The sequence below is a fragment of the Euprymna scolopes genome, chromosome 2, assembly GCF_053919585.1.
Source record: "Euprymna scolopes isolate OS-2025 chromosome 2, ASM5391958v1, whole genome shotgun sequence".
In the NCBI taxonomy this organism is placed as follows: Eukaryota; Metazoa; Mollusca; class Cephalopoda; order Sepiida; family Sepiolidae; genus Euprymna; species Euprymna scolopes.
Genome location: NC_136483.1, coordinates 197367402 through 197386417, shown reverse-complemented (window position 1 = coordinate 197386417; position 19016 = coordinate 197367402). Strand labels below are relative to the sequence as shown.

The window sequence follows — 19016 nt, the reverse complement described above, 5'->3', positions numbered from 1 at the left end:
GAAAAGTCTGACCGTTTCATCTACAGATTTTCTATTCTTTTTATGCATTTTCTTTCTTTTTGTTTGTTTCTTCCATTTTATTTTATGTTATTCTTATTAGTTTTTCATCCTTTCTTTTCTTTTCGTCTTTATCATCCTTTTCTGTTCGTTCTTATAATTTAGTCATTTGTTTTCTTTTTTATTTATTTGTTCTCCGTCGTTTATTTCTCTGTTCTTCCTCCTTTGTTTTTTCTTTTCTTGTTTTGTTCCCTTGTATTTTTCTCTTTTTCTTCTTTCTCTTCTTGTGCTTATTCTTTTTTTCTTCTTTTTTTTGCCTTAGTCTTTATTGTCGTCCCATTTTTCTAGTTTCAGTTTTTCTTAAACCGAATAGTTATTGCTTGCGTCTATTTAAAACTGAGGCCAAGATGGATTCATAAGTAGTTCCGCTTACAGCTCGATCCCTGTCTGTAACATAACATACGAAGATCAAATAGATAATTTAAAAAATCTGTATGTAATGTTATGAACAAATATTGTGGACAACAAAACAATCCGATTTTACGTTACAGAAGTATATTTTTATTCACAAATATGTTTCACTAGCGGGGGGGAGGCACCCGGCTTTGCCTGGATAAAATACGCTTAAATCTTATATTTTAATTCGTCCAAATTTCATATTTCGAAGTTTGTGACGTTATTACTGTACCAACCTGACACGCATATGAACTGATTAAAAATTAAAATTTTTGATCCTTAAAAATAATTTTGATCCTTAAAAACAATTTTTGATCCTTAAAAACTATTTTTGATCCTTAAAAACAATTTTTGATCCTTAAAAATAATTTTGGATCCTTAAAAACAATTTTTGATCCTTAAAAACTATTTTTGATCCTTAAAAACAATTTTTGATCCTTAAAAATAATTTTTGATCCTTAAAAACAATTTTTGATCCTTAAAAACAATTTTTGATCCTTAAAAATAATTTTTGATCCTTAAAAACAATTTTTGATCCTTAAAAATAATTTTTGATCCTTAAAAACAATTTTTGATCATTTAAAAATAATTTTTGATCCTTAAAAACAATTTTGGATCCTTAAAAACAATTTTAACCAGTTAAAGACCCACAAAAGAACGACCCATAAAAAATCCAATCATCTGAGTTCTCTAGCGCTGCTCTGCGACTTTTACTTTTGGAGGAGATAGAGTTTGAAAATATGGAGACAGACAGACAGACAGACAGACAGACCGACAGGTAGACAGACATATAGCCGTTTATATATAAGATTTCGAAAGAAAATAACTGTTGTGAGGGAATCAACCTCCAAATGGACTGTTCTATCCATTATATAAACTTTTGATCCCAGGTGTGGATTAAACACCAAAGCGACCCTCGCCTGTTCGGTGACGGTTACTACTCTTTTCAGTTGTAACCGTTTTACGTTGTTGTTCCAGTAATACATTGTTTAAACTCTATTCCGTTGTTCTGTTTTCTTTGTGGCTTATTGCAAGCTATAACACTGGCGACATTGGATTCGGAGAACGTACTCACGTTTAAAAACAGTGTTCTAAAAAACTAAACACTAACGACATTGGATTCAAGGAGCATACTAAAACCGAAACCAGTAACAACATTGAAAAAAAAATACTCGCGTTGAAATAGTATTCTAAAAATACTAACGACGTCGGACTCAAATGTTATCACGCCTAAGGAAGTGTCTAACATAACTCTTGCAACTGAAAGGTTCACGGTAACTAAAAAAAACGCAGATCATTACGGAAAAAAAAGAGTTGAAAATAAAAATGTTCGTCACGACTTTCAAAGATAGCGCTGTACTTTTGCAAAAAGAAAAAGTTTCGTCGCGACTTAGAAAGGTAAATTTTTATACTTTTGGAAAAAGAATTCGTCACATGTGGTCTTCGCTGCTAAAATCGGGCGTTATTTTTTTTCTCTGGAGAAAAATATAGACTTCATTTTTTTTTCTTTAGGCAATGAACTTTTTATATATTTATGTTTTTCTGTTCGTTTTATTGCCTGGAGGAAGAAATAAGAAAGAATATAACTGTTTTGTAAAATTCATCGCACGTTTTGAAATTGCTAATGCTGACAAAGCAAAATGGACGAATTGAAAGTAGCGTTGGAACAGTTGACCAAGTTGCATATCGATGCCGCAAAGCGTCAGTCACAATTGGAGGAACAGCAAAAGGAATTGCAAAAACAGTTAGCGGAATGTCAAATACGAACCGAGGAACTTCAAAAGGAAGTTCAAAAACAGCCGAACGTCAATTACGAACAGAGGAATTGCTTACAGAAATTGTTAAAAATAATGCGAACGTGGAAAGCAATTCAGCATTTTCTCAGAAGACAATATGGACCGCGATAGACAATTTTAAATACGAGGAAGAGGAAAAATCATTCGCAGCGTATTTTCGGCGTAATGAAGATTTTTTTAAATATTGACTGCAGCAACTGGTCTGATCAAAAGAAAACCAGACTTCTACTACAAAAATTGGAAAGGGCTGAGCATGATAAATTCGTCGACTACATCTTGCCTCGGAAAACAGCAGATTCATCATTCAATGAGACGGTAAATTTGTAAACAGAACTTTTCTCGTCGAAAACGTCTCTTTTCCATAAGCGTTGGAGATGTTTGAATGTGGTAAAAGACGATAATGACAATTTTGCCACCTACGCAGCTGTAGTGAACAAACACTGTGATGACTTTAAGTTGTCTGAACTAACAGCAGACAGTTTTAAATGTCTTGTGTTTGAGGAAGGGTTAACCTCGGAAAAGATGCGGAAATCAGGCGCAGTCCTTACAAAATTAGAAAATGAACCGATTTTAACACTTCAAAAATTGACTGAGGATTGCCAAAAAGTAGAAATTATAAAAAAAAGATGCAAGAAATGTCGAAGCAGGCATCGCGAATATAAAAAAGTAACTAAGAAAAACCCGTCGAAATGGCACACAGACATTAACACCGAAACTCAAAAAAAAAACTAAAAGCACCGAGCGCTTGTTTCAGATGTGGTGAAATACATTGGGTAAGGTATTGCCCATTTTTAACAAAAATATGCCATTTATGCAATAAGATCGGTCATAAAAGTTCGCACTGTCGGAAAACTCAGAATAGAAGCCGTGTACGTCAAACCAAAACTAAGGACGTCGTAGATGAAAATCTACGCAAATATGTAACGGTTAACATTTTCGGCAAGGCTATTAAATTCCAATTAGACAGTGGATCGGAGTTTTCAGTAATAAATCCTAAACGTGGAAAACATTATGAAAGCCGACTATGTTAAAAACTAACAGAAGGACGGCGGCCGTTAATGGTAAATTTTGAAGGTGAATTAATTACAAACGTCACTTTACGGGGGAAAACAAAAAAACTAAGATTGTATGTGCATGTTAGCAGGGTGAGCAGACAGGATGTGGTCAATTTTTCAAATATGCTCTTAAAGATAGTAACTCCGCTGTTGATAGTAATTGACTTTTACTCTAAATGGCCAGAGGTACCAAGATGCAAAAAAACGACCACGGCAACAACGACAAATTTTTTATTGGAATTGTTTGCTCGGTTTGGGATTGTAGACTGTTTGGTTAGCGACAACGCTACACAGTCCACCTCGACAGAGTTCAGAAAATTCTGCGAGACGTATCAAGTCAAGCATATTACGACACCCCAGTACCACACATGCCAGGTTCTAGAAACAACCACCGAACACAAATTCGATTACTGCACTCTAGCCACAGAACTCTAGTCGAAAATCCACACTCTGGAAATAAGATTTTGTTGGATTCTCACAAAATGAATAGCGAACTCCAGTAAAACAGCCATGTTCTAGAAAAAGTTTCGCGGATGCTGCACACACTCTGAACATCGAATTTATATCGGATGTCAACTTTAAATATCGAATGTTGGACGCTCACACCCTAAATATGGAATCCTAGTTGGATGTTCACGCCCTAAATATGGGATTCTATTTGGAATGAATGTTCATCCTAGTTGGATGTTCACACCCTAAACGGAATTTTATTTAGATTTTCACTCTCTAATCATGGAATATTAGTTGAATGCTCACACTCTAAACATGGAATTCAAGTTGGATGTTCACACTTAAACATGGAATTTAAGCTAGATGTTAACACTCTGGAAACAGAAATCAAGTCAAAAACTCTTATTTTGAAAACTGATTCGACTGTCAAATTATGAAAAAAGAACATTACTCTGGATATAGAACTCGAATAGGGCGCCTGTACTCTAAACACTAAATTCTAGATCAACGCCCACACTTTGGCAACGGGATTTCTATAATGCTCCTGCTCTCTACTCGACAAGAAACACTTACAGCGTTATGAACTCAAATCAAATGAAACTTATTATTTTTATGACGATGTGAAAATAAATGTCATTAAAAGATAACCTTTTGTTTATCTTTATTTTTAATTGTTGAATTTTTTTTTTTTTCATTTCGTTTGTTAAATTTTCGTAATTTTGTCTTCACTGAAACATCTGCATCTATTTTTACTCTTGACAGGAACTGGAAATATCTACGCGAAAATGCTTCACGGTATCCGAGAACCAACCACAGCGGCATTACACATCGTTCGAGGTTAGCAATCATTTACTTTACGCGTTAAAGCGGATTACGAGGCGGACTGGGCGTGCAAGGTTCGAACCCAGGCGTCTCTTTAGCATGAGTTTTATTTATGATAGTTTGCAGCTTTCACGTGATCCCTCCTGTAAATACCTGGTTCACCAATTGCAGAATCAGGTCGGTCAAACAAGTATGAATGCGGGTTTACACGAATCGATCATTATTTATACGAATCGATCATTATTTATACGAATCGATCATTATTTATCGAATCAATAATTTTTTTTATCGAATCGATAAATTCTTAGCGAATTGATATTTTTTTAGCGAATCGATATTTTTTTAGCGAATCGATAATTATATTATCGAATCGATCAAATGAACTGCTTCTGAAGAAATGCTAAATTCGTATGAATCGTCGAGTCGTGACTGGTTCGATTATTTGTTTTTCACTCAATTCTTTTTAGAACCAGTTACTTACAGGAGGAACGACGTGAAGGTTGCCAACATCCAATGAATAATAACTATTTACATATTAAGATACAAGGTCGAGTCCATTTTTTCAAAAAAAAAAGAGCATCTAAATCGTGACAAAAATAGAGATTGTCTCAGTCTAGAAGAATTTCTCTTTCATTGGCGAAGACAGAAAAGATGAAGTGTAATATTAGAACGGATACTTATTTTGTGGGGGGGGTAATATTTTTTTTAAATACATCAAATTACAAATACACGTAAATTATACACAAGGTCATAATAAATGTGGAGCAATGATGATCGTTGGTCATGTTAAGTCTAAAATGATAAAATGCCTATCATACTCTTAACTAGAATCACTTCAGTCACCATAATACCACATTTAAACTGGAGGTTGTTTCACTTAAGATGATCCCAAATGATAAAATTATTGCTCATAAATATGCATATATGTAAGAATTTAATTGGAATAAAATGAGGAGTGTGGAAAAATATTTGGTTAGTAAAACCCTTCCAACCGTCTCTTAATAATAGACTATCCAATGTTTGCCGGCTTGTTTTGAACCCAGAACAAGCTAATCGATCTCTAAGTGGGAGTGGGATGTAAGTGTGAGGAAAAGAAAAGCAGGATTTCAAAGACTATATATATATATATATATATATATATATATATATATATATATATATATATATATATATAAATTTTTAGGCTATATTTATTTCTGTGGTTTCACCTGTTTCTATTTGTGTGTTTCATTTCTTTCTTGAAGGTTTTCGAACGAGCAGCAGTTTATACAGCATCCACCAAGAGGGCAAACTGTGTGCCTATTCGATTCTCGTCTTTGGCTTCGGTTTTCCTGGTGACCTCATCAAATCAAGTCTATCCAAAAAATATTTGGGAAGAGCGAAATATTTCTGTACGTACATCGAACAGCATTTAATCGTTTGCTTTGTTAAAACATTTACTCTCTCTCTCTCTCTCTCTCTCTCTCTCTCTCTCTCTCTCTCTCTCTCTGTATATATAGCATTTTTCATATCTATTTATCTACTAGCGAGCAGAGTCTATGACTTCATGTTCTCGTTCTTAACAGACTTTCCCTTTTTTACATGAATTGTTAAAGAGGCAATCTGGTAAGTTTATCGATACAAAATAAGGAATTAGGATTGGAACTAGGGTGGAAAAAGGAACTAGTTTTTTACCTCTTATCAAGGCCCTAAAGCCACTTGAGGCTAATGATTATTAGCTTGGACAGATGGATGATGAGACACAGAGTATTTGCAATTATAGTTGTTACTTAAATGTAATTTTGGTCCAACAAGAAATTGTTTACACTTGACTTGAAAATAACTGTTTATAATCAATCGGGAGACAATTCCGTAGTACTGTGTCCGTAGATTGACACTTTAGGAAAGAAACTTCGCTCACGGAAGTTCTGCTTAGATGTAGGTATATAGATAAATAAAAGGAATTTATTGACAGCGGTTGTAGCTATACGAGTTTTGTTGTGAATATTTTACCGTGATTGCCTTCGTTATATGTGTGTCTTGTCCGCAATCAAAATAATTGATAACAACGTGTTATTTATGAATAATAACTTTTCGTCAGTAACTTGCTCATTTCGCATTATGGTTAGTCGGTTCGCAAAAAACGTGGGAAATGATTTATATGTGGACTTACTGATACAAAGAACTATATATAGTGAACACTGCATTCACTGCTATCTTGCTTCAAAGATTAGTAATGTTATACACAGCCAACTGATCTCCTCCCTAAATCTTTGGTTTGGTCTATTTTTCCAGAGACAGAGGCGTGATCATCATACAATAAGCAGGAAGGAAATTTTAAGATACGTCCATTCAACCTGTGCATTTAGTGATTAAAATATCATTTCAAAGTTAAGCGTGACGGACGGACATAACCTCTTATATCTAAAATATAAACCTGTGTGTGTGTGTGTGTGTGTGTGTGTGTGTGTGTGTGTGTGTGTGTGTGTGTGTGTGTGCGTGTGTGTGTGTGTGTGTGTGTGTGGTCAGGAATAGGCTCCTGTATGGTTGACTATTTTAAAAAACTGATTACATATAATGATAGAAGATCTATCGAGACACAAGAATGGATATGTTTGATCTGGTGGTTCATTAAAATTGTGGGGCCTGCGTTCACGCCTGCCCCACAAAGTATGGAAATAAAAAAATTTAAAAATTAAAAAATAAAAAACGTTTACAAGTGTTTTAATATAGATGTACATAAGAATACTTTGATAAGTATGTTTTAACTTAAATAGGGATGGTATAGTAAAATTATGGGTCTGCGTTCGCGCCTGGCCTCCATGGAATTGAAATAGGCGCAAACTTTAATAAAGACTTTTCATATCTATCTACGTAAGTATACTTTGATAATTATGTTTCAGTTTGAAGAAATATGGTATAATAAAATTATGGGGTGTTCGTTCGCGCCTGACCTCCATAAAATGGAAATATGTCACAAAATTTAACAAGGTTTTTTTTAATATAGATCGACAGAATATTGTGATGTTTTTCAGTGTGAACAGGTATGGTATAATAAATTATGGGATTTACATATTTAATTTTACTTTCATCATATTTTGCTTTGGTTTTGATACCCCCAAATTCGAAGCTATCTCTTTACAACCCTTACTTTTCATAACCTATCATACTTTCATAAATCAGAGTCCATTTTCTGTAGGCTGTTTCTGAACCCAGTCAACGACGGGTACTTTTGCTAGTATATATATATATATATATATAATGTCATGAACGATGTACTTTCATCTTTTTTTAATTTTCTGATTATTTTGTTCTAACTGGAGATGGGGAATTCTACTGGATACTACATATACACTTGGCGTCAAAGCCTCCGGAACCGTCAAATGTTTTTCGCGTTTTTCGCGTGCCCACGGAGTCCAGGATCTGGAGCAGGGGTGAAGAACAGGTCCCAGTCCAGACCGCACCGTCTCTGAAAGATGTTGTAGACGAGGATGAGGTTGCCTCTAGCGCTCAAGGGAAAAAGATTTAGAACCCTTATATGTTACTAATAGGATAGACTATAAGGCCAGCCGCCATTCTTGTCACCAGGCGCTGAACCCGTTCGAGATGCTGGACGTCCCTCACGTAATAAGAGGATGTGGCCTGAATACTGTATAAATTATATATAATAATTATTTGTAGGGAAGGAAGATGGAGGGAGTGAGACAACCAAATGAACAGTGCATGGGGAACAAGACAATCCTGTTCTTGTTAATAGCGGTGATGCAGTTCAGAGGGTGAATATGTGGAATGCACAATCACTCCCAAATCCTTGGCTTGACTAACGAACTCCAGAAGTCAATCACTGATTGGAAGTCAAAGTTGAATCGATGAGTTGGGGGATGCTGGCCCACTGACATGTGGCGGAATTGGGCGACGTTTAAACTCAGGTCCCAAGTTTTAATGTTCAAGTTCTCATTATTAACAATTAGTATAAAAGTTATTTTATAATCGCTCCAGACAATGCAGAAAGCTTGATGTAAGGACCTAAAAATAACCATTTCAAGATAAAAAAAAAAATTTTTTTCAGCCAATGATAAGTGTTAGATGGATAGATTTCAACCCGGAAAATATCAATTCTTCCCCCTTTGTCAGAAATATTGCCCATGAAATGTGAGGACTAGGGAAGCGAGAGTTACAAAGCTACTGAAAATAAATCCAAGGTCAACCTTCTATTCTCCTTTCTAACCCTAACCCTCACCCTAACCAGGCTCTTGTTTTAGCTTATTAATCAGATATTCTATCTTCTGGGTTTCCCGTACAAGTAGCTGATCTTTCACTTTCTCTATCGACACGTGGTTGTCATGACGTAACACGTCTTTTGTCTTTTGGAATACTGTGTGTAAGATTATCAGGAGCTGTTAACAGTTTCGAGGTAAAAATATAAGTTTTCACATTCAAATCATTTACAAAAGGAATACTTAAGTGATTCAAATAAGATTTTATGAAAACACATTTATTTGGTATGTGATTTTTGTTTACTATTTTGCTTAGAAAATGAAGCCGATAAAGTTCTAATGACTATGTTTCTAACTCTAAGTAAGAAAATGTCTTTCAACTAATCCTTTTGATTTAATAAGTTGTTAAAAATATTGATTTTTTTTTTCACTTAATAAAATGGCAAATATCTCATCATCCGGTGTCCACACTTTAACTCCATCTTGTATAAAGATACACTTTAACTCCATCTTGTATAAAGATACACTTTAACTCCATCTTGTATAAAGATACACTTTAACTCCATCTTGTATAAAGATACACTTTAACTCCATCTTGTATAAAGATACACTTTAACTCCATCTTGTATAAAGATACACTTTAACTCCATCTTGTATAAAGATACACTTTAACTCCATCTTGCATAAAGATACACTTTAACTCCATCTTGTATAAAGATACACAAACTCCATCTTGTATAAAGATACACAAACTGCAGCTAAAAAGTAATTTTCATTGAAATTAAAATGAAATACAGTCGTTTATATGATGTGTTCATATGTTTACGAGTATATATGGATGTATCCATTTTCTGTTTGACGTGTGATAAATTTAATTTTTTCTAAGACGTTGTGTGTGTATATATTTGAAGTGTATGTGTGATCTTCTAGTGATGCGTGTATAAACAGGAAATTTAACATGACGTACGGTATTTATAATAATAGAGGACGGGTACAGTTATTTTGGGGTGGGGATTAACATCAGCTAATAGTGAAACATACCTTATCTATTTGGGTTGATCTTGATTTGACGGACGACCGAAGTCTCTGTTGTATTTGCCGATATTTCCCGATTGTAAAGCTTAACATAAGTCTAACATTTTTACTGCCAGCATTTTCCGACAGTCTCCCTTGTTTAGAAATATTATGGTCAGTAAACCCTCTCTCCCCCTCTGCCTACAGAATGTCGACCCTCAACTCTAACTGCCAACTCTTGACTCATTTCTACGTGTCTCAAAAATCATACCCTTCTCTTAATGAAATCATCGACACGTATCACCACACTGCCATTTTTTTTTTATCTCTGTCACGTAGTCATCCATGTTTATTTTTGTTATCGAATTTCTTTTGCCCTAATTAAAATTGTTAGCAATTATTTTTACATAATAATTTCATCTTTAGATATTTATTTCGCTTTGATAACTTTCTGTTACTCAAACCGTTATGAAAATAGTTCTAAACTGAACACTGACAATCGGCTATGAAGCTGACTGGTATTTTCCGAGAACTAATTTATCTATATATCTATAATCTTGACATTGTCTGTGTGTGTACATTTCCCTACTAAACTACTGTCAACTTTCAGTCTACAGACTCGAGATTTGACATAAGGAGTATTGAGATTTGGAAAAATCTTTTTAATAAGTTTTCGGCCAGAAATTTGGCTAAGGGGTCAAAGTTCAACAATGTTATATTTGAAAACTCTACCAAACTCTTCCGCCAATTTTGGATCTAAACACTTGAAATTTTAGATGTAGGTTACTTAGACATTGATCAAACTTTTTAATTTGATGTGATCCCAAAACAATAAATGTTAAGGAGTCAGAATTGGGGTCAAAGTTTTAAAAAAAGATCTCTGCGGTATCTACTATATTACTCAGCCAATATTTGGTCTAAACGTTTGAAATTTTACGTAAAGTGTATTCAGATATAGGGCAAGCTTTTTAATCCGTTTTTTGGCCGACAATTTGGCTGGCAAGGGGTCAAAGTTCAAAAGATTTGACCATTGCGGTTTCTATCAAACTATTCAGCCAATTTTGGGTCTAAACATTTGAAATTTTACATAAAGGGTATTCAGACATGCAGAAAGCTCTTAAATCCGTTTTTGTACGAAAATTTGGCTGCCAAGAGGTCATGTATATATATATATATATATATATATATATATATATATATATATATATATATATATATATATATATATATATATATATATATGCACATACAGTTATAAACAGTACATGGGGCAGTACGAACAAAGACAGACTGAACTGCAGTAGCGTAACAAAAATAATCTTGGATCGAAAAAACTTGTATTCAAGAACCCTTTTTAGAAAGTTAGACTAAAAGTCCGGTGTGGGTTTGATGGTAGTATTTCTCTGGAACGAACTGAATTCGATCTCAACGCATCCAGGTCCTCAGCCCTTGTTGCTAATCACTCAGCCACCGTCACCCCGTAATACATTTATTTATTAGGTTTACCATTGAAAGATCTGTGTACTTCATCATTTAAATGATTTTCTATGTAATGATTTATTTATTTTAAAAAAAAATATATATATACATATATATACATATATATACACACACACACACACACACACACATATATATATATATATATATATATATATATATATATATATATATATATATATATATATATATATATAAGATGAATTGTTCATAGCATTATTACAAGAACCAGAAAACTTTCGATTTTTGGTGAAAGTAAAAAAAACGTTTAAAACAAACAACATATTAACACACTTCTTCAATTCCATCTCATAATTCGAATTGTCGAACCTTCATAAATTGATGCACTGATCAGAATAGACCATACTTCGACGGAGCAACGTCTATATAAAACTTGAACACTCACAGTTAGCATGACGCATAAATATTTTTCTGGGCGAGAATGAATGACGGATTTTCTTTTTTTTTTCGCCATCTTCTATGCCGAACAGTAAAAACATTTGTACGCAATGACCTTTGCATATCTCTTTCAATATTCCTGGAAGCCATTTTCTTCCCATCCGAATTACTTTCCCATGACCTGTCACCAATTTGTCATAGTTGACTGAAGATGAAAATGATGAGACAGCTGATTATATATATATATATATATATATATATATATATATATATATATATATACTTATAAGAATAATATAAATAGAGATAAAAGGGTATTTGATGTATAAATAGAGCATTAATATAAAAAATATAATCATGAAAAATAAAAATTTACGTTATTTATTAAAAGTTTTAAGACAAGGAATATAATGAAAGATTTTCCATTATTCCATGGAGTATTAAAATGAAACTTTCAAAAAGTGATAACTCGCAAGATAAAAGGATAAAATTGTTGTAGAAATTGCTAGTTAGCATAAAAATGAAAACTTTGAAATTGCTACGTTAGAAACATTTTCAAAATTCATAGTTTAATTTGAATATTTCTTGTTTGTTAATTTTTTATGAAATAAATAATGCAATTTTTATTTTTGTCACTTTATTTTCTTGTCACACACACACACACACACACACACATATATATATATATATATATATATATAATTATATATATATATATATATATATATATATATATATATATTATACGAGGGCCGTTCCAAAATGAATGCCTCCTATTTTTGATTCCGCCCGAATAGATCAGAAGAAATTGCAAATTGCGTTGTATTACGTATTCAATATCTGCAAGTTTAATCTCTCTGTTGTAGATATTGGCGGTGTGAGACTAGAAGAAAGATACTCCTGTCATTGACATGCGTCAGAAACAGAGATGCGTCATTGACTTCTCGGCAAAAGTTCATTGAGAATGGTTGTGACTATGTAGAAAAATAAATTCTAGTGTACAAAAAGTCGCTCGTTTTAACTATACCACTTATGTCTTCATAGATCTTTAACTTGAGTTAAAAAATAGGAGGCTTTACTATGGGACGACGCTGGTAGATCCGCGTAAACAAATTTATGGCATATTCTTTAACATACAGTTCAATAATTCAACATTAATCTCGTGTACGATCGTTTCTGATATGATATGGATTTTTATTAATATCTAGTCTCTTCACATGCATGAATTATAGTCAAACCGTTTCCCCGCATAATGCAGGATACCATTTTACCATATCTAAACTGCATCTAAAACTCCTGTCTCTCACTTGTTTGTGTAACTGATTGATTAATCTGGAACTCCAGAAACATATACTAATTTTAATAGAACATTTATTGGTTCATGAACACTTCCATTGTTTTCCCCGGTAAATTTTATCTAAGAATATAATTTTATATTTATGTCCATTCTCTAACATGTCGTTATATAGCGAACACACAAACATAACACACACACATTGAATTTTTGGTGCTACCAGATTGGGCTGTCCGAAGATATCAGCTTTGCGACGTCAAATGCATCAAACATTGATGTTATAATGTTTTTGTCCCTTTTAAAAACTCAATCATGTTATACAAAGCTAAAATCAAGAAACAATTTTTCTCTAGAAAACAACTAAATCCAACACTATGAATAAATATTTGAAGAAATAAAGTAGCTGAAACATTTGTTGTTATAAAGAAAAATGATACAGTTTCTAAAACTATGCATTTGTAACACAAAAGAAATGTTTTCTTATTAAACATTAAAAAAAACTGATCATATGCGCCATTAAATCACATGAGATAAGTAATCATTATAAGTAATCATTATAAGCAATCATTATAAGTAATCATTATAAGTAATCATTATAAGCAATCATTATAAGTAATCATTATACGTAATCATTATAAGTAATCATTATAAGTAGTCATTATAAGTAATCATTATAAGCAATCATTATAAGCAATCATTATAAGTAATCATTATAAGTAATCATTATAAGTAATCATTATAAGCAATCATTATAAGTAATCATTATAAGTAATCATTATAAGTAATCATTATAAGTAGTCATTATAAGTAATCATTATAAGCAATCATTATAAGCAATCATTATAAGTAATCATTATAAGTAATCATTATAAGCAATCATTATAAGCAATCATTATAAGTAATCATTATAAGTAATCATTATAAGCAATCATTATAAGTAATCATTATAAGTAATCATTATAAGCAATCATTATAAGTAATCATTATAAGCAATCATTATAAGTAATCATTATAAGTAATCATTATAAGCAATCATTATAAGTAATCATTATAAGTAATCATTATAAGTAATCATTATAAGTAATCATTATAAGTAATCATTATAAGCAATCATTATAAGTAATCATTATAAGTAATCATTATAAGCAATCATTATAAGTAATCATTATAAGTAATCCAATCATTACATTTTTCTTTTTAGTTGCCGTTCTTGATTCTATCCTATGGAAACACGATGCTTATAAGATAAAACTTTCTTTCCGTGGAGTCCTCTCACCGGAGTAAGTAGACTACATTTACCTTTGTCTTTTCTTCTATTAAAACCTTTTTTCTTAACCTCGGTGCTCATAATATTAGCAGTACTACCGTTACGACTATTGAAAGTTGTAATAGTTTGCTGTCTGAAACTTAATTCTAATTTTTCACTTTCAATCTTTATTTTCATAATTTTTGATTTGCCGTCTGTCTCAACGATTCGTTAGCAGAAAAAATTCTTGTGTTTCCCTATATAAAGACGATCAATTCTTAAAGCAGATCAATATGTAAATTTGTTTACAGAATTATACAAAATATCCATTATAATAATCTTGAAAACGGAATATCATTTGTTTGAAGTAGCTGCATGGTCTTAACTATAGTAATCGGGCAATATAGTCTTCTAAATCGCGTAAACGAACTAGTGTTCGCATTCGTAGCTAGTAATATGATAAAGCGTATCTTGAGACGTTTGTCAAAGATTGATAGTCTGTATTTATGTTTTACACAAGACAATCATATTCTTTTATATATATATATATATATATATATATATATATATATATATATATATATATATATATATATATATCCGGGTTTTGCCTCATAATCTTACACTGACTGCACTGAGGAGGACCGAAGGATCGATCGAAAAAGGTGTATGTGTAAAAAAAAACGTTTTTAATTTTTTTTTTTTTTTTTTCATAATAATATTTTATATTCCTGCACGTCACGAATAGAAAATGAATAAAGAAAAGTTATAATCTTTTACACTTTCCGTTATCATTTTTTATATATATTTTCATATATATATATATATATATATATATATATATATGGGGGGTGTATTTATATACCTTTTTCTAGTATATGTCTGATGTTATAATACATGCGGTTTGGCCATCTGCGAGCACCTTATGAATAACCGTGTTTTTCATTAAAAAGTTCTAGAAACCATTTACAGTAAATCTTTGAGACCTTCTTTTTGTAAGCAAAAAGAAAATCTTCTATGATTTAATGTTGTTTCCATTTGATTCTTTTTCTCGTTTCTCTTGTCCTCCGCCATATTTCCATTTTCATTATATATTTTAATCGTAATTTCCTGACCTCGATTTAGCTCTGTTGAGTGAGGTTCAAAACCAGTTAGCTAGCCTTGTCATTTTTATTTTTAATTCCTTGTATTAAATGATATTGGTCTGTATATAGCCATTATATATGCGCCATTAAACACGATATGAACATTATTCGCGCAAATTGCGATTTGGATATTTTATGAATACCATTCGTTTATCAAATTTCTAATAATCTATTCGACGTATATAATTAGTCATTGTTAGTCGACTGACTCTATAATACAAGTCCAACCCGGATATAGTCATATTTATTACCTGAGTAATATATATGAAGCATTTGTTTGGACAACGTGAGATGGAGTGAAAATTCGTTGTTATGGAAACCAAAGTGCTCCGCTAGATCTCGGGAATTTCGCCACTCAAGTACATCTGTTATAAACATTACCGAAGACGCTTCAAGACTGATAGTTTATATAGTTTGTAGCTTTACTGTGGATCGTCGACGTCACTGCAAAACTCGTTTGTAAATTAAATGTCGTTGAAAAGCGACCGAGGGGAAATCAATGGTAAAATCGGCATTCCTCCAGACTAGGCAAATGAAAAATTCATTATTTCAGAACTCGCCGCAATTCGGCACCATCGCAAAAAACATATTTATTTAAAAAATGGTGAGGTAAAATGAAGTATTCAATTTTCAACCCCATATCAGTTATGTGATCAAATTCTTTGATGTTTTATGGCTTTAATCAATACTATAATGCAAGGTATTTCTATAATCTGCTTCCTAAATGGACGAGCAAATATAAAAACTACAAAACGAGTGACCTCTTAATTTGCGGGACAAAAAGAAACTCTTTGTTAGGTTCTTTTCCACGTTCCACTTTAGATTTCCTGTCTGTGACGTAATTTCATATCTACGCAGCTCTAACTTGATTGGTAATGAAAGTCTCTATTTCTTGCTTAAAATAACATTGCACGGATTTGTCTATTTTTACATCATTTTGCACACCCAACATCTATGCTGGCTATATTAATTCATAACAGACCTTGTAAATATTCGTTTTCTTCTATTCCCCCAAGTCATCTTCAGCTACGATGAATGAATTCTAGAATGGCTACACGTTTGCTTTGAGACGAAACCATTTGACTTCTACGAAAGTGGTAGCTAACAACTCTACCAAACCGAATCGTGTCTCGTTTATAAACTTCCATCCTCTGCACATTTCTTGTTGAATCGCCGTTCCAACCCAATCACGTCTCTTTTTTTATACTTATAATGATACCAAGTTTTAATTCCTTTTTTGTGATGTAATTGTTTTTCTGTCTTTTTTTTTTTCAGACAACAGGAGACAACCCAGAATTCAGAAGAAGATGGTAAGTCATCAAATGACTAGAAAAGTTCCAACAATTATATTTAAAAATTTACGATTCAAAGTTGAATTCTATTAAATTGTATTTGCACAGAATTCTCACTGTTTGAGATGGCTTACTCCATTGCTCACATATAAGTTAAAGAAGAAGTTTCTAAATGATATGTACGAGCAGTCTCCATAATCTGAATGTATATTACAGTCAGATAAAACTATTTTGATGGTGTTTATATTTACAAGGAACTGTAGATGTTCTCCCATATATAATGCCTATCATTTTTAATGATCACCTACCTGATACTGACTGTAGGTTTTGTGAATACTTTCAAGAGATTAGATCGGCATACAAAACTTAATACACTTGGTTTTTATCTGTTCAGGTGCTCCCTTATACTAGAAGGATGATGAAAGTTGATCAGATTCTTTCTTCAAGTTCACCAGGATCAGGAAAGGATCTTAACACGCTTCGGCACTTATGCAGAACACGAACCGCTCTGAAACAACTGTGTTATGTAGAAATCCATTCTTTACTGTTCTGTATCTTCATTGTTAATAAACTAACGCACCGCAAAAATTGGATTCAACTTGAAAAACTAAATCCAAAAAAAAAAAAAAATGTAGGATATAACGGGCCAACTTACCAGAGTATAGCTGCCCGGGGGGGGGGCTCTTCTAATTTCCAAAACGAACGATTTCTAGCTATGCTAACAGATTGAAGTTCTTTTATTTCTTTTTTATGGCGGCTTCAAAGAACGAAAAGTTTTATACCAATCTGAAAAAAGGTTAATTATTCTTTTTTTTTATTCTTTAAAGTTTATTATTATTTATATATGGATGCATTTTTATTTTTGGTTTATATTTAATAATAATATCAGAAACACGACACCACATGTTGAACGTGGCTAAAGATCCAGTGGTCTAATAAGAACTGGCGTGTGTAACGACGGTTTGGAGAGGCACAGTGGTAAACGCCCACGGCCGGCGTGTGCTCTCTGTGAAGAAGCGTTATCATTCGAACCGGAAACCTGCGCCGTACGAAAAAAAAAATGAGAAAATACATGCAAATTTAGGCGGTATCATAGATGATAGTATAAAAGTTTATTTTGTTCGCATTTTATCTTGTGCGCAGGAGGTTGTTGTCAGTTTGGAAGTGAACTACAAGAAAAATACGATTGTTAAGATAAGAAATAGAATTCTGAATCCGATCGTTTTTTTCTCTTCTTTTTTTTTGTTTTGAAAACAAACAAACGTTTCGTCGAGCACGTCGACGACTTGTACGTCGAACGGATTTAGGTGACTGATTTAGGGGTTAATACTAGGAGAAAAAAAAATGAGGCAATCTTTGTGTGTCAACATGGTTATTCCATATATGATGTAAAGCCTTGTTAAGCGAGTCGGACTTCTTCATACAACTCACAAATATCATGTCTATTATCTGGTCAGTATGTAGTCCTCCTCATTAGTCACAGTTAACCTGCAGCTTTGTAGAGTTTTACTTCCGACATTGAAAGTAGCAAGGCTTAATGACTGCATGTGAAGTCAGGAAAAAGTTTTATCCGGAGCACACAAAAGAGTGGCACATAAATAACATTGCGCCGTTTACTACATTAAATGCAAATGTAGAGAGGGAGAGAACTTGAATGCCTACTAAATACTATACTTTAGTGTCTGAGCTTTTTCTGTGCAGGTGTTTGTCACGACAAAATGGCATAAGGATACTTTTCCCTACAAGTAAACCCTGACTAAATATTCAAAATCACAGTTTTCGCAGCCTAAATGAGATCTCCTTAATATGACTAACCCAGACTAGTTTGTGCGAATGGGGCACTTTCTCCAGGTGATGTTACTTCAAGTAGTAACACGAAGTTGGATACTCCAGCAGACTACACCTTTTGTCGATGAAATTAAAAACTAATGAATTCAAATTAAAAAAAATAAAGTCACCAATAAAAAACTAACGCATTTAATTTGAAACTAACACATTTAATTTAAAAAACTAACACATTCAATTTAAAAAAAATGCATTCAATTTAATCGTAGGTTATCAATTTTAAATCAATTTTAAATCAATTTCAAATCAAGTTTTCAATTTTATAAACAATTTTTTTACGGACAATCATGGTGAAACGAGGAGTAAAGAAAAACATGAAACAATGTAAAAATAAGACATCAATTGATGCGAAATGCCGTTCAAAATCATTTCTTTTTAATTTAATTCGTTAGTTTTTACTTCGAATACCTTATTTTTTTACTTTGATCGATAAAAGGTGAAGATAAATTCTTGGAACGGAATCCAGTAAGATCAAGAGACCAAAAAGAAAAGTATACTATAAGATATTT

The 19016-nt window shown here is 32.6% G+C and overlaps 1 protein-coding gene across 1 annotated transcript in view; it reads left to right on the top strand.

Moving 5' to 3' along the window:
- The window catches only part of LOC145301378 (ceramide kinase-like), a 102214-nt gene that overhangs the window by 72868 nt on the left and 10330 nt on the right, over positions 1–19016 (top strand). Inside the window, exons 6-9 of the mRNA XM_080144570.1 lie at positions 4517–4591; positions 5821–5967; positions 14181–14259; positions 16646–16680. Coding sequence (XP_080000696.1) covers positions 4517–4591; positions 5821–5967; positions 14181–14259; positions 16646–16680 — 336 coding nt within the window. The remainder of the gene's footprint in view (positions 1–4516; positions 4592–5820; positions 5968–14180; positions 14260–16645; positions 16681–19016) is intronic.